Genomic DNA, 24,504 nt, shown 5'->3' with positions numbered 1-24,504 from the left:
AATATTTGTTTTCTACGTTTGGTTTCACAAACTCCTACCACCTCTGTGAGGTTTCCAATCTACTCTGGAGCACATCCATTCACTCACAGCATGCAAGCTCCTCTTTATTAAATCTGAAAGAAGACAGGAATGCCTTCTGTCAGCCTAATTTACCAGCGCTACTAGCAGCTCAAAGTTTCAAACACTCGAGTGGTCGACAGTTCCTTTTTCATCAGTAATCCATTTTGTTAATCAAGTTATATGGATTTAAAATTAAATTGACAGCCAGAAGCATTACCTGTTTCATTTGTGATGCCTTCCTTTCCATTAAATTGATTCTCCTAAAAGCTTGTCATGTTATGGGTGTAATTATCTTTCCTAACCAAAATGAACTTTTGTGCCAACCTGCATTCATATATTGTATTAGAATCTCTTGTTGTGGTTGCAGCTTTCGCTGCCATTGCGGAGGAGTACAGCTATCTTTAAAATTAATTTGATCTCTAAAATTAATGATGTGACCTCCACAATCCCTTCATATCATACATGGATTTGTTTCCCAATCACGGAGAGTCAACAAACCAGCATTTTTTTAATGCTGCCCAACATTACCCGATGCATTTTGTGGGATACCAAGATTGTATCTGATTCACTGACTGCACATATCATTTCACGGAGGGGTTTGTCAACTGATTACAAATAGTAAAGGATCATTCATATTGCCCAGATACCCTGCTAAATGTCAAATGGACAGCAGCCTCAGCATTCTTAGATTGGTCAAGTGGGCATTTACAAAAATAAATTCCCTTATAATTACTGCAATAGACTTTGTCATTACTCGCAAATAAAATAACTCGTGTGTCACCAGATAAGTAAATGTGTCATGCAGAAAATTAACAGGCACTAAAATAACAATACTACAGTTTTTGTTGCGGCAAAGTTCTTTTACTTTGACACCTGCTGTTTAGGATGGCACAGTGGTAAAGTAATTAGCCCTGCTGCCTCACAGCGCCAGGGACCCAGATTTGATTCCTGGCTTGAGTCACTGTCTGTGTGGAGTCTGCACATTCTCCCCATGTCTGTGTGGGTTTCCTCCAGGTGCTCCAGTTTCCTTCCACAGTCCAAAAGACGTGCTGGTTAGGGTGCATTGACCATGCTAAAATTTCCCTCAGCACACCCAAACAGGTGCTGGAACGTGGTGACAAGGGGATTGCAGTGTTAATGTAAACCTACTTTGTGACACTAATAGACAAACTGAAACTGAAACACAAGTAAAATTTGCTTTGGGTATCAGTTAAGAGCTAAAAAATCTTTTTTTAAGTTTGGTCACAAATGGCCTCAACACCCTTGGGCCAAGGAGGGATGGAATGGTAACGAAAACCAAACTATTACCAGTGGGATCTCTGTTACAAAGTAAAATGCAAAAGATTAAATCACCACATTTTAACAAGGACTTGGAGACTTTGGGAAGGCACTGACAAGATTTACTGAAATGGTCCCAGTGAAGGGGATTTGCAGTAAAATGGTTAGATGAGAGAGACCGGAATTGTTGTCTTCAGAGAAAAGGAGGCTAAGAAGAGTTTTGATAGCAGTGTTTATAAGTATGAAAGGTTGAGATACAGTCAAAGAAAGGAAATGTTTCCAGTCATTGTAGGGATGATAGCCCAATACCATAGACTTTAGGTGATTGGCAAAAGAACCACAAGGTGAAAATCCCCTTTTGTTTTGCAATGAGTGGTTCGTGTTTGGAATACTCATGTAGATGTAGATATAGATTCAGTAGTAACCGTTAAAACAGATTTGGTAGAAATACTTGAAGGGAAATAAATTGCAAGATATAGGAAAGAGCTGGTGCAGATTTGATGGGCTGAATGCCCCTTCTACGCTATATGCTATTCCATATGTTTGTAAACCTATAACAGATATGAGATGAGATGTTTTTGCACCAAAATTATACTGAAGATGTGGAAGCCCGTATCGGAATTAATGATTGAAGCCTGCAAGTGTGCAGATATGTGGGGATAGTGGTCATGTCATTGGGCTCATAATCCAACAGGTTTGGCCCAAAGTTCTTGGGACATGGATTCAAATTCTGTCATGGCAACTGGTGGAACTTAAGTTGAAATAATAAATCTGGAGTTAAAAGCGACTCTCAGTAATTGTGACTATGAAACAAGTGTTTTAAAAGTCCATTTTGTTCACTAATGCCTTTTAAGGAAGGAAATCTGTTGTCTTTACTGGTCTGTCTGGCCCACGTGTGACTCCAGACCCATAGCAAAGTGGTTGACTCTTTAAATGTGCTCAGCAGTGCTGTGGCAAGTCACTCAGTTAAAGAATAAGTAGGGATGGGGAAGAAATGCTGGCCTTGCCCATGATGACCCCATCCCATGAAAGAATAACAAAATTCTAAAAATCAGATTAGCTGGTTGAAAGAAAAGGCAACAAAGGCGTATGTAACAAGGCAGATGCATGTGATTGTGCCCACTAAGCAGTCGACCAAAAACAAAAAAAAACTGGCTGCCTCAAGTGGATTGTTTGAATTTCTTGACTAGAGAATTTTGCCAAGATTTGGCGTGCATCTGACTGCTGGAATGAGTCCACCTGGACATGTTGGAATTCCAAGGTGTTATTTGCCGACACATCACCCGATGGCATCACACCTGCTGCCACGAGAGACTAAAAAGTTCTGTCGGGGCCTCTTGACCTTTGAATCCCAAACATGTGTTCACAGTAGGGTAGTCTTGGAATTGCAAAATTCTTGCGTATTTATCTGAGCTTACAATTGTCATTCAAATTAAATACCAAATAAACCATTTCAGGCCAAGGAGAAAAAGGAATACGATTGGAAGAGGGAGGAAAAAAAATAAACATCACTTTCAAAGAGTCTTACAACTGAAGTATTGGGATCTTCATTGTTCTTTATGAGACTGAAATTTCTCTTCCAATCAAAATTTCCTGAATTCTTCCCATTACTCTGTTATCAGAGTACAAAAGACAATGATTTCTTTACGTTTCTTTTATTTTTATGTTTAAGTCTTGGCGCACTTTCTCAGTTGTAATTTAAAGAGCACTAAATACAAGATGGTTGTAAATTACGGGGTTAGGTTTTAAAGTTAATGTAATCTTATGATCCCAGCTGGTAATACGAGACACGTCAGATCCCCAGAGTCAAACCTGACTTGACAGATCCTGACTTTTTTGGACAAATCATGAAGATAAGTTAATGAACAAATTCACAGGAGTCTGCTGATGAACTTTTAATACATAGGAAACTGAATGATGGCCAGAAATTTCTATCCTTCCTCCAGATAGTTGGCAACAGAGGCAGCTTGCCATTAGCTGGTGGGACTGGAAGGTCCCACTAAAGTAAGTGGCAATTTACATGATTTGTCTGTCCTGTTGCTGGGGAACCTGCGGTTTGGGGGGTGACTTTGGCGGACTAGAAGGCCCTGTCGATGGGAAAATTCCACCAATATTACAAAAACAAGGTTGAATATATCTCAATGCAAGCACAAGGAGACAATTCAAATTCCCTATATTCCTTTACCCCAGCAATATGTTCACAGGCGCATAAACCAGTGAAGAGTTGCTACGAGTTTAACACAATGCCTTCTTGCTTGGGAATGGCACAGGTGCACAGTTATCTTAGGCGAACTCCTGAACATTCATTTGATTCTTCTCATCCAACTTGTATCTTTTCTCGAGACATCCAAAACTCTGCATTTTAAATGAACTATTTTTAAACGCATTGCGAACGAATGAGTTCTCTAAATTCAGTCTTCCAGAAGGAACTCTCCTGAATCATGTGACAGATCATTCAGTTTACTCTTCAAGTAGCCTTGTAGTATTTCTTCTCAGAGAGCGTAAAATCTCTGTCTTCCCTCTCCGATACACAATGAATCTTCAATTCCTGACATTTTATTTCTGTGCCTTTTATCAGATAACAGCAAAACTTTTTTATTCTGTTTTTCCCAGAATTACTGACCCTTTTAATACACCTCTTTAACGTTAGGGTTGTCAGACCTCACTAGAAATGTATATATTTCCATAAACACTTCCAAAGCATTTTAGCCTTTTAACCACAGGTATATCCCTGCCTCTCGGACTGCCTGGACCCACTACATTTAATCTATTGCTGTAGCAAGTTCACAGCAGATGTCATCTCCCTGGCCCTACATTCAACCTTGGATCACCTAGACAGCAAAGCTATCTATGTCAGGCACCTATTATAGATTACAGCTCAGCCTTTAACACCATTATTCCTACAAGACTCATTTCCAAAATTTGTGGCCTGGGGCTCGGATCCATCCTCTGCAACTGGACCCTAGATTTCCTCACCCACAGACAGCAGTCAATAAGGATAGACGATAACACCTCGTCCCTGATCATCCAAGGTGCTCCACAAGGCTGCATCTCAAACAATGATGAGAGACACAGACAAGAAAAATGAGAATCTGGTGATTTGGTGCAATGGCAATAATCTCTCCCTCAGTATCAACAAAACGAAGGAGATAGTCATCGATTTCAGGAAGAATAGTGGAGGGCATGCCCCTGTCTACGTCAGTGGGGACAAAGTAGAAATGGTTGGAAGCTTCAGGTTCTTGGGTGTCCAGATCACCAACAACCAGTCCTGATCCCTCCATGCAGATCCTATCGTTCAAAAAGCCCACCAATGCCTCTACTTTCTCAGGAGACTAAGGAAATTTGGCATGTCCACTACAACTCTCATCAACTTCTACAAATGCACCACAGAAATTATTCTTTCCAGTTGTATCAGAGCTTGGTATGGCTTCTACTCTGTCCAAGACCACAGTAAACTACAAAGGGTTGCAAATGAAGCCCAGTCCATCACCAAAGCAGCTCCCCATCCATTGACACTGTCTAAACTTCCCACTGCCTCGGAAAAGCAGCCAGCGCAATCAAGGACCCCATGTAACCCGGACGTATACTCTCTTCCACCTTCTTCCGTTGGGAAAAATATACAAAGCTCTGAGATCATGTACCAACTGACCCAAGAGCAGCAGCTTCTCTGCTGCCGTCAAACCTTTGAATGGACCTACCTTGCACTCAGTTGATCTTTCTCCATACCTTAGCTATGACTGTAACACTATGTTCTGCACTCTCTCCACTCCTTTCCTATGCACAGTATTCTTTGCCTGTATAGTGTACAAGAAACAATACTTTGCACTGTATACTAATACACAATATTAATGCACTAAGCACACTCAAATGAAAGTGAAACACAAATGTATACATATAAATTCACATTGTTCGTAACAATAAGAATTTGAAAGACTAGGAGGAGCTAGTTTGGCTCATAAAGGTTATTTGAAAGGATACCACAGGACTTGAACTGACTCAGACTCAGTCCTACTTTTCATTCTCCCAACAATCATCAATAAAGCTTTCACTCCTATAAAACACAAGTGGAACTTCTCTTTGGCACCCAAGGATGATGTTGATAACTTTTCACAGGGCATCTTCCGTTCACGCTTTGAAACTTGGACAAAGAGTGACAGAAATCCAGCTGAAAATAGCAAATCTGTGGGTTAGCACCTGTAGAAATTCACCAACCAATTATGTGAAACTGACGTGTAACTCTGAACACATAAGAACATGACAGAAGAACATAAGAAATAGGAGCAGGAGTAGGCCATCTAGCCCTTCGAGCCTGCCCCACCATTCAATAAGATCATGGCTGATCTGAAGTGGCTCAGTTCCACTTTCCCGCCTTCTCCCCATAACCCTTAATCCCCTTGCCTATCAAAAACCCATCAACCCGCGTCTTAAATATATTTAGTGAGGCAGCCTCCACCATTTCAATGGGCAGAGAATGCCAGAGATTCACCACCCTTTGAGTGAAGAAGTTCCTCCTCAACTCCGTTCTAAACCGCCCCCCCCCTTTATCTTGAGGCTGTGCCCCCTAGTCCTACTGTCCTTTCTGAGCGGGAAGAGTCTCTCCACCTCTATCCTATCCATCCCATTCATCATCTCATATGTCTCAATGAGATCTCCCCTCATCCTTCTAAACTCTAACGAGCACAAGCCTAGTTTACATAGAACATAGAACATTACAGCGCAGAACAGGCCCTTCAGCCCACGATGTTGCGCCGACCAGTTAAAAAACAATGACCCACTAACCTAAACCAATCCCTTTTCGTCCATAAACCTATCCACAGATCTCTTAAATGCCCCCAAACTAGGCGCATTTACAACCTCAGCAGGCAGGGCATTCCAATCCCTCACCACCCTCTGGGTAAAGAACCTACCCCTGACATCCATCCTATAACTACCCCCCCTAATTTAAAGCCATGCCCCCTCGTGCTAGCTTTCTCCATCCGAGGAAAAAGGCTATCACTATCCACCCTATCTAAACCTCTGATCATCTTATATGTTTCAATAAGATCCCCTTTTAGCTGCCTTCTTTCCAGCGAAAACAACCCCAAATCCCTCAGTCTCTCCTCATAGGACCTCCCCTCCATACCAGTTTATTCAGCCTCTCCTCATAGCTCAACCCCCTCAACTCTGGTATCAGCCTAGTGAACCTCCTCTGCACTCCCTCCAAGGCCAAAATATCCTCGCGTAAGTGCGGCGACCAAAACTGCACACAGTACTCCAGCTGCGGCCTCACCAATGCCCTATACAGTTGCAGCAAGACCTCCTACTTTTATATTCAATCCCCCTCGCGATGAAGGCCAGCATCCCATTCGCCTTCCTGACCACCTGCTGCACCTGCAGGCTGGGCTTTTGCGACTCATGCACTAGGACCCCGAGATCCCTCTGCACCGTCGCCTGCTGCAGTTTTTCACCATGTAAGTAGTCGTCCTTCCTACCATTATTCCTACCAAAGTGGACAACCTCACACTTGCCAACATTAAATTCTATTTGCCAGTTCCTCGCCCATTCGCCCAGCCTATCTGGATCGCTCTGCAGGCTCTCCACACCCTCGGCACAATTTGCCGTTCCACCAATCTTTGTGTCATCAGCAAATTTTGACACCTTACACTCGGTTCCCTCCTCCAGATCATCTATATACTGCATATAACACTGCAAATTAAAATACCAAACTCTGTCTTTCCAAAATCAGCAGGACTATATATTTGCATTGAAAGAAGTTGCTACAGGCAACTTAATGGATATCTCAGTCTGAGTGATGTTTCCAACTGTTTTGGGCTGGGGCACCTTGACAAACCCAGCCAAAGTATTTACAGTGAAATTTGCATCTGGGTTCAGTCTATGGTCAGAAAATATCCTCCACTCTCAATACTATAAAATGTGCTCTCGTTTGCCCTAAAGCTAAGTAACCAAGACTGAAATTGATTGATTTTTGCTAAATCAGAATGTCAGGGGATATGGAATGCTAGGTGAGGGGGTTATGTGTAAATATCGTTGAGGTACAGATGAACCATGACCTAATTCAGTCAAAGATTTTATTAAACTGAGACACACTCGAAGCCAACACCTGGAGTACTGTGAGCAGCTCTGGGCAATACATTTTAAGAAGGATAAATTGGTCTTGGAAGGACTACAGCACAGATTTCCCAAAATGATACCCAGACACTCAAAGTCACATTGTGAGCATAGATTATACAAATTACAGAAACATTCCGAGAAGTTAGGAGGCTAAGATCTGATTTGTTCAAAGTTTTCAAAACAATACAGGGAATGAAAATGCTAGATGGAGAAATACTGGTCACAATTCTCCCATTGTGACCCACAACTTTTCTATCGGGTCACAGTGGGGGCCCTGCATCTCCGCCCTTAAACAGGGATTTGCGCGTGCGCTGGGAATGCACGTGCGTCTCTCAGACCCGAAAAACAATCGTTGGTAAGTATCTCTGGAATTCTCAGCCCATTGAAGTGGTGGAGGCAACCTCATTGAGTATGTTTAAGTCACGGGTAGATAAATTTCTGATCGATAAGGGAATTAAGGGTTATGGGGAGCAGGCGGGTAAGTGGAACTGATCCACTTCAGATCAGCCGTGATCTTATTGAATGGTGGGGCAGGCTCGAAGGGCTAGATGGCCAATTCCTGCTCCTATTTCTTATGTAAGACCACACTGGAAACTGGTGGGAAGGCAGGTAAGTAATTTAAATCTTTTCTGCGTGCATTTTATTCATGATGTTATTAGTTAATTATTGAGACCTTTCAGATCTCGATTGAATCTCCCACCCCGCCACCTCGTTCCAGTGGAGTTCAGACTCGCTCCCTACATTTGGGGAACGAGTTGGAGACCCTCCCGGAATGAAGTGGGCTCAATCGGGAGCCTCCCAGGGGTTCGGACAGTAGAGGGCTGGTGTGCCATGGGTGTGGCAGTGCCACCCAATGCCCCGGCACTGTCCAAGGGGCAAAGTGCCAAGGGGATGTGGGCAGGACTGAAAGCTCCAGAACTGTCAAACTCCGGCACAAATATGCCCCATTCCCCCTGGGTTTTTTATGAGATTCACGACTGGGATCTCTTCAGTGCACTGCGTGCAGAGATTCGGTTGAGAAGCTGAACTGACAGAACAGTCAGGATTTGGGACAGTTCTCCCACCACTTCAACACTTGTGGGAGAATCGCTCCCACTATTTCTGTGAGGTGAGAAGTCTGGGACAAGGAGACATAGTTTAAAGAGTAGAGCCAGATCTTTGAGGATTAAGATTAAAAAACAACACACTTGTGCCGGAATTTTACTGGTTCACCCACCCAAGGCTCGTAAGATCCCACCCCAGGCCAACGGAGGATGCAGTTCTGTGAGCCTCGCCCATCCCGATTCCAGGTTGGGCATGCCGATAAAATATCAGCCTTGATGGTAGCAATTTGGAAATCTCTTCTGCCAATGACTGACGCTAAAACAGAGGACACTGGACTGGCGATATACTGCATGTTGATCAGCAGTCAGTCGGAAATGCATGCCCAGAAAGACAAATAAATTCCTCTCCAGACTCTATCCCACTACAGGAACTTGCACACTCTCAAATGATGTCACAAAGGTGTTAATACAGGGCTAGCAACTAAATATGCACATCTACCAATCCCCAGAGTACACTTATCCATGTTAATGTGTACCACAGAACAAGTGTGTGATACGGGATTTTGGAGGGTGCTTGGCTGCAGGTACATATTGCAGTACAACACTACCCTTGGACACGAGGAGGAGTGGAAGAAAAATACAATTTGGAATGCTATCTGTCAGACACAACCTTGAAATAGGCCGTTAACAAGAAGACATTGAGCTGCCTGTTTGTCATGTCTGTGTTTGTGTGTGTTTGGTGGAGTGAATAAGTGGATAAGAAACAAATGAAAAGAAAATGATGATGCCAACCCCCAGTTTGCTGCAGGCATCTGACCTCATGTTCTTCCACTTTGCCCATTGCATGCACATCCAGAATCTTCAGGGCCAAGTGTCTAGACTAACAGCACCTCATTACCTGGTAGGTTTGTTACTTGCTTCGCAAAACAATCATTGAACAACTGTAAATCAGCAGTTTTCTACAATCATTAGCTGGAGCTGTGTTACAATCAAAATTGCAGGCAATGAGAGTGCATAAGCAGAAACATGGGCTGGAGAAAACAACGCACAATGTTGTTCTTCTATTGCGTCTTTAAGGTGAGGAATATTCAGAGTTCTCGCCCATCGGTTTTAATTTTATTTTATCAGAAAACCCTGTCCAATCTTCTCCTTCCCCACTCCTTCAGGCAATAGTGCGATACCTCCCATATCAGAACCAGAAGGTTTTTCCGTTACATCAGCTAGTGGGACATTATCAACAAGTAAGCTGTCACAGTTTAAGCAGATGGCGCACTACCATTTTCTCAAAGACAACTAGGGAAAGGCCCTGCCAATCTTCATGAAATTCTTTTGTCTTTTGTTTGGCAAATTACAAGATTAGTTGACTTCTGCTTCATAATTTGATACCATAAAACTATGACCTCCAGATTGTTCATCCAATCACTGCATCACCGTACTCGGGGTAGATCGATACTGTCAGTCCACATTGTGTCAGCATCGTGTCATGGCGTATTACACAGATAAACCCAGTTTTGTCTTAATATGACACCCATATCTGCATGGGTTTGCAATGAGGAATGAAATTTTGGCTGTTCTTTGCACCTTAAATATCAATACGCTAAAATCAGCCAAAGCTTTGTGAAATGAAAGCTTTCAAAGACCAACTGTATCATCATTAAATTGATGAGGAAGCATCCTTACAATTGTTCTCAGTCATCATCTCACTCATTTTAATTCATGAATTTAAGCAGATACGTACAAAGGTATTTTCAACCTCAGCCCGTAGGAATGTGCTGCTGAAGTTGCTGCTCAAATTTTTCCCAAGCTATTGCACCAAATAGTACGTTGTCCAAATGATAGTAAAGTCTGAAGCCCTTTTCATACATTCCTGCTAACTGCTCCGTGCTTGATTTGCTTAATATGAATATTGTCGAAATATGTAATCCTTTCAACGCTACAATAATCACATACAAAAGAACCTGATTAAATCAGATAGCAACCTTGAAACTCATGGATTCAGCTTTGCTTTTGCAGGTGAGCAAAACTTATTGTTAATTTCAATTTAACCATTCTATGTTTATAAGAGATGTCCCTTATTGAGTAGAAATAATTTATAACATATTATCAGCTGGTATCAAAAAAGAGTGGGAAAAGGCAATCTTGCAAAATATGATGATGAAACATTTATAATGTTAATTTACAGTAGAGTTCACATTCTCTTCGAACAGTTAATTATTTCCCCGCAATAGCATTATTATTTTTTTTTCAGTGAAATTTCCTCCCCGATGTCATCGATCATATTATCAAGGATATCATTTTATCGTAATGCTGTAAAATATCTCCCCCTTCTGTCAAACAAGCCTGTTCAAATAAATAAGCAATGTGGGTCCTAATGCACTGAAGGTGCCATGGAAAGCTCAGAGCTACAAATGAACAGTACCAGTGACTCTTTGCACACAGAAGTATTAAAACTCTGGTCCTTTACTGGTTCCAAGCTGCAGCACGCTGCTTATGTTACACTTATCTTTTGGGTGCTTGCCTGTCCGTTTCCCCAATCACATCTCCTTTTGCAAAGAAGCATCGGCTGCTCCAGCTCTTTTAGCACATCTGGATCCGATAGCAAATGACCGTTTACTAAATTATATCATTTGGACCCTTAATATTGCTGAAATGAAATGCCACAATTGCATTTCAGAGTAATCTAGGAAAACACAAAGGAATAAATAATATGCTTTGCTGATAGTATGAGATGACGAGGGGTGGGGTGAGACTCTTGGATTAGAAACACTGGTATAGACAAAAGGACCTGTTTCTGTGCTGTACATTTCATGTTCTTCTATGCCATCTTTTGTGCTGTAACACATATTGAATGGCCTTCCCAATGGAGTTTGAGCATTACAAAGTAGAATTGCTTTTATGAACTGATGGTATTTTCAAAATACCTGGTTATTGCTTTATTGTGGAGCAAGAATTTAAATTGATGTTACACCTTTATTTACATAATCAAACATCCAAACGTGTTTCACTGAATTATATAACAAAACTGGGTGCTGAGCCACACAGCAACACACTTATATCACACCTTAAATGTAATAAAACATGAGAAATGCAAAATATATCGCTGAGACATGTGAGGTGGCATTCGGGAAAACGTTTAAAAGAAATAGGTTTTTAGGAGTGTGTTGGAAAAGTAGAGGGGAAATTCCAGAGTTAGGACCCAGATAGCTGAAGGCACAACCACCAATGGAGGAGTGATTCAAACTGGGGATGGTGCAGAGACCAGGATTGGAGAAGCACAGAGATATTATGGCAAGTTGCAGGGTTGAAGATTATAGATAGGGTGGGGTCGGAGGGATTTGAAAACAAGGATGAGAATTTTGTCGTTGAGGCATTGTTTATCTGAAAGCCAGGTCAATGAACACAGAGTGATGGATTAACAGTATTTGGTATGAGTTCAAGCAACGGTAGCTGATCAGTTTATGAAGAGTAGAATGTGGGAGTCTGGAGCTAACAAAACATGGATGAGGGTTTCAGCAACAAAAGAGCTGAGACAGTGGCAGAGACCATAGGTGTGGCACAGTGGTTCGCACTGCTGCCTCTCAGCGCTAAAGAGCTGGGTTCAATTCTTGGCTTGGGTCACTGTGCGGAGTTTGCACGTTCTCCCCATGTCTGCGTAGGTTTCCTCCTGGCGTTCCGGTTTCCTCCCATAGTCCATAGATGTGTGGGTTAGATGGATTGGCCATGTTAAGTTGCCCCTTAGCATCAGGGAGATGAGCTGGGGTAAATGCATGGGGTTATGGGGATGGGGCCTGGGTGGGATTGTGGTCGGTGCAGACCTGATGGGCCAAATTGCCTCCTCCTACACTGTAGGGATTCTATGATGATTCTATGCTGTGGAGATGGAAATTGGCAAAATTAGTGATGGTGAGGATATGTGGTGAAGGGGTCAAATATGATGTTGAGGTTGTGAACTGGTTCAGCTTCCAACATTTGCCAGGGAGAGGGCTGGAATCAATGGATAAGGAGATATTAGTAAAGGTGTCAGCTTTTAAGGGGTGTTTTGAAGGAGGTAGACAGGCAGAGGTGTTTAGATTCCAGTGCACAGGGTTTAGGTATCTGAAAGAAGTGCTACCAATGGTGGTGTGGAGGATGATGGCCTCGCCAGTGTGGCCCACATCCCATGAAAAAAAAGGAAAAAGTCTCCTTCAAAGGTGCTCAAGAGAGCACATGGTATGATTGTGTCAAGCAACTGTATTGTAGACAAGGGAGTATGCTTTGTTTGAAATAAGAAGCTGCAATAAAACATTTTAATCCTTCAAGCAATAATGAAGTGTTGATGGCTTGAATATTTTAGTTTAACCTCATGTAACATAGATTAATTGCATTCATGAAGCTTGCCAGGTTTACAAATACACATATCATGAAGTTGATCTCCAGTTCCTGTATTACTGTTGCTCACCCTTGTTGCAATAAGTCTTAGTTTTTTTCTGCGAATAGTGAGAATTCCAGAATGTAAGTGAAGTGGCTGAACAATGCCCCAGAGGCTCCTCTGCATGCAAGTGTTCCTTTCTTTCAGTCAAGCCCTTGACCTTAAAGATACTTGGCTGTTTCTGTTTGCATTTGTTTCTGGCAGCATAAAGCTCCACTCACTGCATCTGTCAACTGTTTCTGTTTGCCCAACAAAAATTATTAGTTTGCTAATTTATCAGCAGCTGTGGGTGTTGTGTGCAGCTTCAGATGGATGGGGATGTTAAACAAGTTCTCTTTCATCTCAGGATATCCATCATGACCCATCACAGTGCCACTGTTTCCAGGTCTGGGCTCTTGACCTGTCTGGTGACATTGCACGTGAAGAGCAAGTTTGACAAAAGAGGTCATAATAGAACTATGCATACATGTGCAGCCAGATGTCTCGACTGTACTGTGGCATGCACAGGAAATGTGTGCCAATCTGCAGTGCAACATTACACCCTGAAAGCTGTGAATGAAGATAGGGTTTGCTAATGGATTTACCAATATTTTTCTCTTGGAAAGCAACCAACTTTTCTATCTTAGAGAGGCAGATAACCAGTCCCCATCACAGAAAAGCTTCTTCTCTCCATTTTCCCTTGCCTTTTTAAATGCTATTCTCTTCTTCAGTGGTCCTGCCTCCTTCCCATATTGAGACTTCCAGCGGTCACCACATTTTCTGTTGGAGGTTCACGTGCCTCAGCAGGCTTCGTGTGCCAACTTGAAGACATACACTAGATCACATGTTGGTTGTGGAAACAGGTGCTCATAATGTAAATTGACTTTGCCACTTGGCCATCCATTTCCTTGCTACCCAATCTTAGCCCTGAATAACAGCAAACGACACCCATACAAGTTAAGGTCAGGACTCCAATTATCCAAGTCCTGGTCAACTTCTGTGAGATCTGTTGGTTTCGCTCGGTATCGGTCTTGATGCTCAAGAAAATTCAGCTCCTTTAATTTTGTCTCAGCAAATGCTTGAATTCTTCCCTGCAGCGTTCATTAAATGTGTGGCATAATATTCTTGGCAGCTGCAGCATCTCATTGGTATATTTTACATTCGGTCCTTTGTCAAGCAGTGTTGTGGCTGACACTTCATAACATCTAAATGGTCATTTGTGAGAAGGTTTGGAAGGATCCAGCTCTCGCACTTGGCATATGCAAAGACGATTCCTTTTACCCTGCCAGAGGGAACAATAAATGTGGCAAGAGAATGTGTGAGAGATGGGGAACAGAGCATGCAAGGAATCTTGAAGCTCATTAGGGTTGATTTTCCTCTCTTGGTGCGCTGCAAAGCAATTAATGCAGAGCGCACCAAAGGAAGGCTGCTCAAAATTCATAGCGAGGGGGATTGAATATAAAAGTAGGGAGGTCTTGCTGCAGCTGTATAGGGCATTGGTGAGGCCGCAGCTGGAGTACTGTGTGCAGTTTTGGGCGCCGCACCTGCGCAAGGATATTTTGGCCCTGGAGGGAGTGCAGAGGAGGTTTACTAGGCTGATACCGGAGTTGAGGGGATTGAGCTATGAGGAGAGGCTGAATAAACTAGGCTTGTACTCGTTAGAGTTTAGAAGAATGAGGGGAGATCTCATTGAGACGTATAAGATGATGAATGGGATGGATAGGATAGAGGTGGAGAGACTCTTCCCGCTCAAAAAAGACAGTAGGACTAGGGGGCACAGCCTCAAGATAAAGGGGAGGCGGTTTAGAACGGAGTTGAGGAGGAACTTCTTCACTCAAAGGGTGGTGAATCTCTGGAATTCTCTGCCCGTTGAAGTGGTGGAGGCTGCCTCGCTAAATATTTTTAAGAAGCGGGTTGATGGGTTTTTGATAAGAGAAGGGATTAAGGGTTATGGGGAGAGGGCGGGAAAGTGGAACTGAGCCACGACAGATCAGCCATGATCTTATTGAATGGCGGGGCAGGCTCGAAGGGCTAGATGGCCTACTCCTGCTCCTATTTCTTATGTTCTTATGTTCTTATGTTCTTAAAATGAACAGTTCTAATGCCCAAACTCCTGGTAGGCTCTCATTCTGCTGCTGGGAGCTGTCTTGGGTCTCAGCCAAGGTGAAGATCATGCCTGAGCTTAGAATCCTTTATGCAATGTTCTGGTTAAAGCCCAGTGGAATAGCCAGGAGACATTTCTGCAGGTACAGATGTAGGTTTTTAATTGGGATGCCTCCTGATGAAGATTGGTACACTTTTAATTGAATAAATAGCTGTGAGGTGTTGCAGTTTCTGCATTAGTCTTCTTCATGTTAACCTAAAGAGTCCATCATTTCCTGTAAGGTCATATGAGCTATTGCGTTGAAGGTAACAGCGCCTAAAACAGCAATGCTCATGCGGGCTGGAATTTTCCTTCCCCGCAGAGTGTTGCCTGAGATGTTGAGATCACAGGTTGCACAGCCAGGTTTTCTCTCCAGGTCATACAGCACTCCGCACAGAAAAAAATCTGGAGACGTGGTTCATGCAAACATGCTGGTGGGCCGGATTCGAAAAAGCCAGCAGAGCCAGAGTCTTAAGATTAAAGGGTGCCCGATCTTCAGTGTTGTGCACAGGCAGCGCCCCCCCTGCCCCAACCCCACCATAACTGAAATGGGAGATTTGCACACCCCCTCCTCCCCACCAAAGAGACACAGGGATGCATAAGGGAAATCCCTCCCCCACAGCCCCACACACAGATGGGGAATCCCCCAACGATTATGGGAAGCTCTCCCCAATCAAGCTTCCCAGAAGTCCTGGTACTGATCCCTGGCATTGCCATGATGACATGGGGCAGTGCCAGGGTACGACCCACGCATGCCCCTCTTCTCGCAGTGGGCAGGCTGGGCACCCCCCAGGGGTTCCCCTTTGCCTGATTCCTATTTGTGAAAAACAATTTTAAGCCTCATTGATATGCTGTTGGGGAGAACCCCAAAAATGGGTGTCGGGGGGGAGGTTCGATATGGTGGGGAAGCACAGAAATTCTATTAAAATTTATGAAAGGAAGAAAAGTCAGGAGCCTCGATGCATGACCATCAAGGAATGGGGAAAATAATGGCTGAGATTCTTGTTTTCTGAATCTCGCAGGATTTTGTGCCCAGGCAACCTGGGTTCACCTCGTGATGAACATGAGTGCATAATCATGGCAGTGGTCTTGTCGATGATAGATGAATTGTGTCGAAAATAGGGAAGAAGCTCAGGAGTGGGTATGAAGAGTGATGGTGTGGAAAATAGTAAGTGGGTTTTGCTTTGACTGTAAGCCTCACGGTTTATTCCCTGTCACATGGAGCAGATGTATATTCTGACAGAGTTGGCAGGGAGTTTCTCCTGTATTGTATGGAAATAATTGTAGCTCAGGAGTGAACCAGATGGATTATTTTTTCAAGTATGGGCATCTTTGGCAAAGTCAGCATTTATTACCCACCCTAATTACCCATGAAAATCTCGTGGTGAGCTGCCACCTTGAACCACTACTTTCCATGTTTTGTGGCCCTGGTGCTCTTACAATGCTGTTAGGTAGAGCTCCAGGATTTTGACACTGTAACAATATACTTTCAAGTCAAATAGTGCATGTTTGAGGAGAATTGAAATTGGTGGTGTTCCAATCGGCCTGCTGCTTTTAGCCTCCCTGGAGGTGGAAGTTGTAGGTTTAGGAGGTTGTTTCAAAGAATATTGGTGGGTTGCTGCATCTTATAAGTGGCACAAACTGCAGTAACACTGGATCGGTAGTGGATGTTATCAAAGTTTAAGGTAGTGGATGGGGTGCCAATCAAACAGAGTGCTTTGATGAAAATGCCTTCACTGCAACTCGGATACTTGGAGCTGCAACCATCCCAGACATTACATCACAGTCCCGGCTTGTGCCTTGTAGATGGTAGAATGGCTTTGGTGAGTCAAAAAAGAGACACTCACTGAAGAATGCCAGGTCTCTGAACTGCTCTTGTTGGAGGGAAGCCTTATGATGCTAGTTCTTTTTTGATTGCCAGGAGTAATTCCAGGCCCTGACCTCACATTGACCTGCAATGTGGGATCTTCCAGAAGGCGGTCTTCCAGTTGGTCAATCAAGGGTGGCACGCAGGTTGTGGAAACTGCAGAACCTATCAAAGAGTCCATAGCTGGAGCTGGTGAGGAGACCACCAACCCACCCACAACTAACCAAAGCATCAGTGCCATTAATAATAGAGGCTCAAAAGAGCTGTGACTGCTGTTTGACCACTGTAGCTGGTATTCCAAGTTCAGAGTCATGGTACGATGGTACTCTACGTCAGTTCAGTCTTGGTGGCAGCTTAAGGTACAATCCCTTAAAGATATTTAATATCAGTATGTTCAGCATCTGGTCTGGCAGGACATTGGTGGACCAGTAAAAGTAATGTTTGGGTGTCCAGAAACAGCACCGAATTCTCCAACAGTTTAAAGGAGAGTGACAGAGGGTCAGGTCTTTTTTCTTAACCATAAGATGTGCTTTGGATTTGCAATGGCAGTAGCATGTTTAAGCTGTAACTTAGCTGGAAGATGTGAACTGTTCAAAGAGTCGAAACACTGAGAGATTGTCTTCATGGATTAGAGAATCTCAAACACATTGGCTGCTTCTCCTGAGACTGTACCAATCATTTAGTTCTGAGAATATTTGTTACTTAAAGGGTTGTGAACCTTCTGAATTCTCCACTCAGAGGGTTGTGGAGTTGTGTTGTTGAATACATTGAAGACTGGGATAAAGGTATGTTTGGTCTCTTCAGGAAGAAGGGGATATGGAGAGCAGGTGGGAGAGTGGAGTTGAATCCCAATATTGGCCACGATCATACTGAATGATGGAGCATGCTCGACAGGCTATATGGTCTACCCCGTTCATATTTCTTGTATTCTTAGTAAGTTAGACATTTATTGTTTTCCATAACCAAGAGGCATGCTACATTTTGCGTAATGTGAAGCAGTTGTTAGTTTAAAGTTATGCGCTTGTACAGCACGCCACATCATGCAACTTGCAAGGTCCAATTACTGCAATGACAGGTGACGTTGAACCCAACAGCATATTTTGCCCAAGATCCTAAAACTTGTGGTGTATTTTTGCAGCCTACAATCATCTTGGTAACCCAAAAAGCATTCTCTATTTATGTCAATGCTACTATTGATAATGCTACGATTACAAGGGTTTTGAAGCAGGTAACCCTTTAATTTAAGACATTTAAGTTCCAAATTCTTAAATTGTAGCAATGGCATCCTCAGTTGTGCCTGACCAAACAAAATATTTATGAATCAAGTAGAATTTATTAAGCAAAGTTTTATAAATAGTTAACAAGGATGAAATATGGAAGGTTTGTGATCTCTCAAGATCCTAGGATTCCTTTAATGTTGCCAGTACAAGTGATGTATTTTTTTCCTTCTGTCTCTGAAATGATATTGTGTTAAACTGTATCTCAGAAAAATCATAGAACAGATGCCATGGGTAAAACTTTGCCAATGAGGACTTGGGTTTTTCAACTTCTGTCTCAACTTCTCAGTGTTCCTCATTTGAAAATGGTTCAAATTCACCTCTTTGCATTGACTGAAGGTGAGGGGCCACCCTGAGTCACCCCAACTTCATGATCAGATTCAGGTAGGCTGAAGACAACTGTCCATTAGTTATTTGCTGTGTCCCTAAAGGTACATTCCTACCAGCTACAAACAATATTGCATCCCCTTATCAGCAATACAACCAATCGTAAACATTCACTTTATCATGTTTTAGCTTGGGTCCTACAGATACTAAGGCCATTAAGAACAAATGCTAATACCACTACCGACCATAATATCAGAAAAGAAAGCTATTCCTTTAAAATATAGATTTTCTGCCCTACAGATTTGACTAACTGATTACACCTATTCATACATTGTTTTTGCTTAAAGATAAGGTGTCATAAGTTCAAACCACTGCTTAGACTTTTCTTTATTTTTTTCAAAATTTTTGCACATCAGTTGCACATGTAGTTAAAAACATAGGTGGCACGGTGGTTAGAACTGCTGTCTCGCAGCAGCAGGGGCCCGGGTTCAATTCTGGCCTCGCGTCACTGTCTGTGTGCAGTTTGCACATTCTCCCCATGTCTGCGTGAATTTCCTCCACGTGCTGCGGTTTCCTCCTACGTTCCAAAGATGTGCGGGTTCGGTTAATTGGCCATGCTAAATTGTGCCTTAGTGTCAAGGAGATGAGCAGGGTTAATGTGTGGAGTTACGGGGATAGGGAATGGGTGGGATTGTTGTCGGTGCAGGCTCGATGGGCTGAATGACCTCCATCTGCACTGCAGGGATTCTATGATTTAAACACAATTCCTCGAACCCAGACTTTTCGGCATCTTTAGTGCAATCATATTAATCGACTCTGGATCCGCAAAAATAAGGCTAGAAACTCTGTTCCGTGCCTTAACTGCCCCACTGCCAGCAATTCAAACTGAACTGTTTAAAACAGTGGTCAAGGTGAAATCCAGAAAAATTTCTTCAATGAAGAAGCATAAAAATAGGTAGTATTGTCATATCGTGAGGAGCTGAGTGATTTCAATGACCAAAGTGGCAGACGTTAGGCCTCCCTATGTAGGCTTCTCTCTATCAGTTTTACCACAGTGCAAAATGCAAATGCTTATTTTTGTATACGGTTATATAACATGCCTAGAGAATGATCTCTTGTATTCTCTCTGAAAACTTTGAAGATTGTGATTGATTTTTGTTATTTTTTTCCCGGTCAATTCACTGTTTGCAGGAAATTAAAACAATTGATTTTCTGCCAATCTTTTCTCTTTCATATTGACTGTGGCATATTCTCCTTGCCTGATGTGAAATGCTTCCATTCGGAGGCACTAATACGCTTATGGCTATCAATATCTTGGATTAGTATTTTAATCATATGCCCCACATATAATAACTCAGACTTGCCTGCGATTGCTCTTTCTAATCTGTCTGCCAACACAAGCTGCGAGAGGAAATAAATAAACAGTTTTACATGGGTACGGTTTAAGCTTGTCTCTCTGCAAGAAACAAAATAACTTCTCTTTGTATCAATATTGGTAAATGTTAACTTAGTGACTCCAGAGATTAAACTACAAGAATTAAATAAATAGAAATATCTGTATTAAAGTCTGTGGGTCATTTGCAAATTGCTGCTTCTGAACATTTGATTTGATTTATTACTGTCACATGTAATGGTGCACAGTGAAAAGTATTGTTTCTTGAATTCAATACAGACAAAGCATACTGTACATAGAGAAGGAAAGGAGAGAGTGCAGAATGTAGTGTTACAGTCACAGCTAGGGTGTAGAGAAAGATCAACTTAATGCAAGTTAAGTCCTTTTGAATGGCCTTACCTTGCATTAAATTGATCTTTCTCTGCGTCCATTCAAAAGTCTGACAGCAACAGGGAAAAAGTTGTCTTTGAGTCAGTTGGTACATGTCCTCACATGTTTGTACCTTTTTTCCGATGTAAGAAGGTGGTAGAGAGAATGCCCAGGGTACGTGGGGTCCTTGATTACGCTGGCTTCTTTTCCAAGACGCCGGTTAACTCTAATCTTTATATTTGTTCCAGTAGTTACAGTAAATGGTGCTAGCTGGGAACTGTCTTCACTCTTGGATCTGTACATGGCTTTGTCCAATACCACACTGGCCCTGGGTGTGGAATCATTTCTTCTCTTATTATCTTTGTTTGGGCTTTAGTATCCTCAGTCCCACACGAACCCAATATGCACCAGACCCTTACACGACAGCAGGAGGTGACAAAGATATCAAAGCTGCAGCTTTGAATTGACTTCAGTAGGAATTTCCCGAAATGAGAAAAAAATACTATTGTTAACCATTTTCTTTTATGAGACTGATATAACAATAAAGAATTAAAGCTATGGACTGGATTCCACAGTCTCACAGATTTGGGGTTGGGGACAGGGTGCCAAGGAAATAGGAGAAGTAGTGTTGGCCCACTGCTGTGGTACATTCCCACTGCAGGGGAAGTTTTCCAGGGTGGGTGAGAAATCAGATCAGCAGCCTGTTTCATCCAGACAGGCAACCAATTCAAGTGATTTACACCTCATTTGGGAGTCTTGCTGCCGTTTTGTTGTCACGATGCAGCCGCTCCTGCGTACAGAGGCCCCAGCACCATAGAAACTCTTCTGAGCAAGGAGTTCCATGTACTAGTGATGGGCAATGAATATGAAAGACTTCAGTCTTCATGAAAGATTACTCTCGTGCCCCAAACCTCCTCTGGAGAGGCTTCCCTCCACTCTAAGGAGCTCTGCTCTGAGGAGCTTCTCATCATTCTTGCTTCCAGCAGTGCTTCCCAGGCTATTCTATGGTGAGATGCCCTTGCAGTCCCCAACCTATCTCAGCAGAGCCCACTGCTTCTTGTGGAGTTGCTGAGGCTCCAGCCATCTTACTGGGCCAACGCGTTGAGATGTGTTGTTGCAATTATACAGCATGTTGGTGAGGCCACATCTAGAACATTGTGTGCAGTTTTGGTCTCCTTTTCTGAGGAAGGATGTTCTTGCTCTCAAGGAAGTGCAGCGAAAGTTTACCAGGCTGGCTCTGGGGATTGTGGGACTGAGGTATGAGGAGAGGTTGACTCGGTTGGGATTGTTTTTGCTGGAGTTCAGATGAATGAGGGGGGATTTCCTAGATACTTATAAAATTCTAACAGGGCTAGACAGGGTAGATGCAGGGAGGATACTTCTGATGGTAGGGGAGTCCAGAACCAGGGGTCACAGTCTGAGGATTCAAGGTAGACCATTTAGGATGGAGGTGAGGAGACATTTCATCCAAAGAGTTGTGAGCCTATGGAATTCATTATCGCAGGAAGTAGATTCCAAGACATTGAATGTATTCAAGAGGTGGCTGGACGTAACACTTGGGGCAAATGGGATCAAAGGTTATAAGGGAAAAGCAGGATTCGGCTATCGAGTTGGATGAACAGCCATGATTCCAACGAACGGTGGAACAGGCTCGAAGGGACAAATGGCCGTCTCCTCCTATCTTCCATGTTTCTATGACAACATTGAGAGCTCGCCTAAAGGTGAGCACGACTGTGACCAATTCAGAGGTCAGTTCCCCAAACATCACATCACCGGTGTTCAAGTATGAGCTCAGAATCTCCACTTGGTTCCAATGTCGGAGTCTTAAAGCTGCATACGAACCTCCAGATGGGTGACTTCTTTCGAGGGGAAATGCATCAACCTTGTACAAACAGTAAGGAGCTTAACTCAAAAGGGGCATCTGTTGGAGAATCTGAATCAATTGTACTTCTACGTGCAACTATGAACCTCTCACATCTGAAAATAATATCTGTGAGTTATATTTTTGTACATTGAGCTTTTAAAGCTCTCAGATGTCCTTGTGTAAAGTGGAACTAAACTGGCAATTTAATACTGTTGATAACAATGGCCGATACCGATGAATAAGAGATTCATGAACAATTTAAGTTCGAACAGTGATCCTCGCACATTAGACGCACAAGCTATTGTATAATCTAAGTTTTCTTTAATGATTTAATAATGCACGTTTGCAGTCATAAGCTTCTACTTAATAAAGAAGTCATTTCAATTGTGTGGAAAATGGGCAGAAGAGAATCTGTTTAATCGACCATAAAGAATTTTTTTTTTCTGTAGCAGAAGCATGCATACTATAATGGCATTATTTAAAAGTAAAATTCTATTTAAAAAATTGCAAGTGTAATCATCCCAACTACTGTAATGTGAATATTGTTAGAAGCTTAGAGATAAACCAGCAAAGAAGACTTCATCAGCAAGTAATTGTTTGATAACTGAACGATATGGACTTCAAAGGTTCAAAGTTTAATCAACTGTTCTGTGCTGATATTCTTGGCAGTTCTTTGGGGAAGTGGTTGGAATCTTGGCTCTGAAGCAAACTGTGTGAGCAAATGGGCGACCTGGGAGCTAGAATCAGGAAATTAAAGTGGGTTCCCCGAGTTAATTTTGTCCCAGCTATTTTGACGATGGGGCATTTACACTGAAAGTGCCATTGTCAAAACAGCCACCCTTTCTCCATCTTCACACGTACGCACTGCAGCCAGAAGCAAGAATCCTTGCTGATCTGTCCTCCTTTGAAGAGTTCCAGGATGCTGAACCCTGTGCACGACTGCAATTACTGACATGGGATACTTCAGGAAGAACAACAACTTAGATTGATGTAGTGCCTTTAACATAGTGAATGTCCCTCAGGGCCTAAGTAAACAAAATCTGACATCCAACTGCAGAAAGCACAATTTGAACAGTTGGTAAAACATTTTAAGGGGCCTTTTAAAAGAGGGAAGAGAAGCAGAAAGGCAGCATTGCTAAATAAGAGAACTCCGGAGCTCAGAGTTTGGGTGCTGAAGATAATGGCGGATCGATTATAGTTGAGAATATTGCAAGAGACCAAAATTAGAAGGGGGCAGATGTTTCAGAGAATCTTGGGGCTGGAGGAGATTACAAACCTAGCGAGAGGTAACACCATAGAGGGACTTGAAAACAAGGCTGAGAATTTTGAAATCAATGTGGTGTTCAACAGGGAGCCAGTGTAAACCTGTGAGCACAAGGGCGGGTGTGAATGAGACTAGGTGCAAGTTAAGATACAAGCAATAGCATTATGGATGGCCTCAATTTGGTTAAGGGTGGAAAATAGGAGATTGACCAGATGTACACTGCAATTGTTATGTTTAGAGTTAATAAAGGCACGGATGAGAATTCCAGCAGCAGCTTGCCGAGGCAGGGGTGAAGTTATACAACGATACGGAGATGTTATAGACAGCTTGTAGTAATGATGTAGATAAGCTGTTGAAAGCTCATTTCTTGGCCAAATGTGACACCAGGTTTGCCAATAATCTGGTTCAACTTGAGTAACTAATGTGAAGGATGGAATGCATGCAATGAAATAACACCAGTGCTTCCGAAAAGAAAACTTTGGAAGTGAAATATTGAGGGATAATAGTGTTTAAAGTTTCTATTTTTTTTTCCCATTTAATTCGCACAGAAATTGATGAAGAAAGTTGTGGTGATCCTGGAACTCCTTTATATGGCATACGTGACACAGATGGATTTTCCAATGGGAACATTTTGCGATTCCAGTGCCAATCTGGATTTGAACTGATTGGAGAAAAATCCCTTCTCTGTCAAGACAACAATCAGTGGTCAGCAAATGTACCAATTTGCATCTGTAAGTAGCCTATTTTTACTACTTACGTCAAGCAAGTTTTTCTTTTGTCATGAGCCAGTGGAAAATATTGGAATAGGAAATAAAATCTTGACACAAGAAAGTAATTTTGGTTTATCTGCAGCATTCCAGAGTGGACTTCTTTTGCATTCAGCTGGGTAGATTCAAGATAGTGATCAGTCCCATCAGTACCTTTGCAGTCGTTTATTACTGAAATAGCTGACACTATTTTAAATCAACTTGGAATTCAGACTGGGCGATCCCCCACTGGCTAAGGTACATAGCATAGATGAAAGTATGAGACTAAATCCCCATCAAAACTGAGCAGCCATTGTTAGTTTCAGAGTCGCTGGTTTAGGGAAAAGTAAATTGCTCAGGATGCTACAAATAATC

General features: G+C 42.6%; 1 protein-coding gene across 1 annotated transcript in view; it reads left to right on the top strand.

Annotated features, from left to right (window-relative positions):
* The window catches only part of csmd3b (CUB and Sushi multiple domains 3b), a 1,478,622-nt gene that overhangs the window by 1,003,886 nt on the left and 450,232 nt on the right, over positions 1-24,504 (top strand). The window contains exon 11 of the mRNA XM_080194817.1: positions 23,932-24,114. Coding sequence (XP_080050943.1) covers positions 23,932-24,114 — 183 coding nt within the window. The remainder of the gene's footprint in view (positions 1-23,931; positions 24,115-24,504) is intronic.

Source organism: Carcharhinus amblyrhynchos, chromosome 8 (assembly GCF_965287045.1).
Source record: "Carcharhinus amblyrhynchos chromosome 8, sCarAmb.v2.hapA, whole genome shotgun sequence".
Taxonomy (NCBI): Eukaryota; Metazoa; Chordata; class Chondrichthyes; order Carcharhiniformes; family Carcharhinidae; genus Carcharhinus; species Carcharhinus amblyrhynchos.
This window is presented reverse-complemented; position numbering and strand designations above follow the sequence as displayed.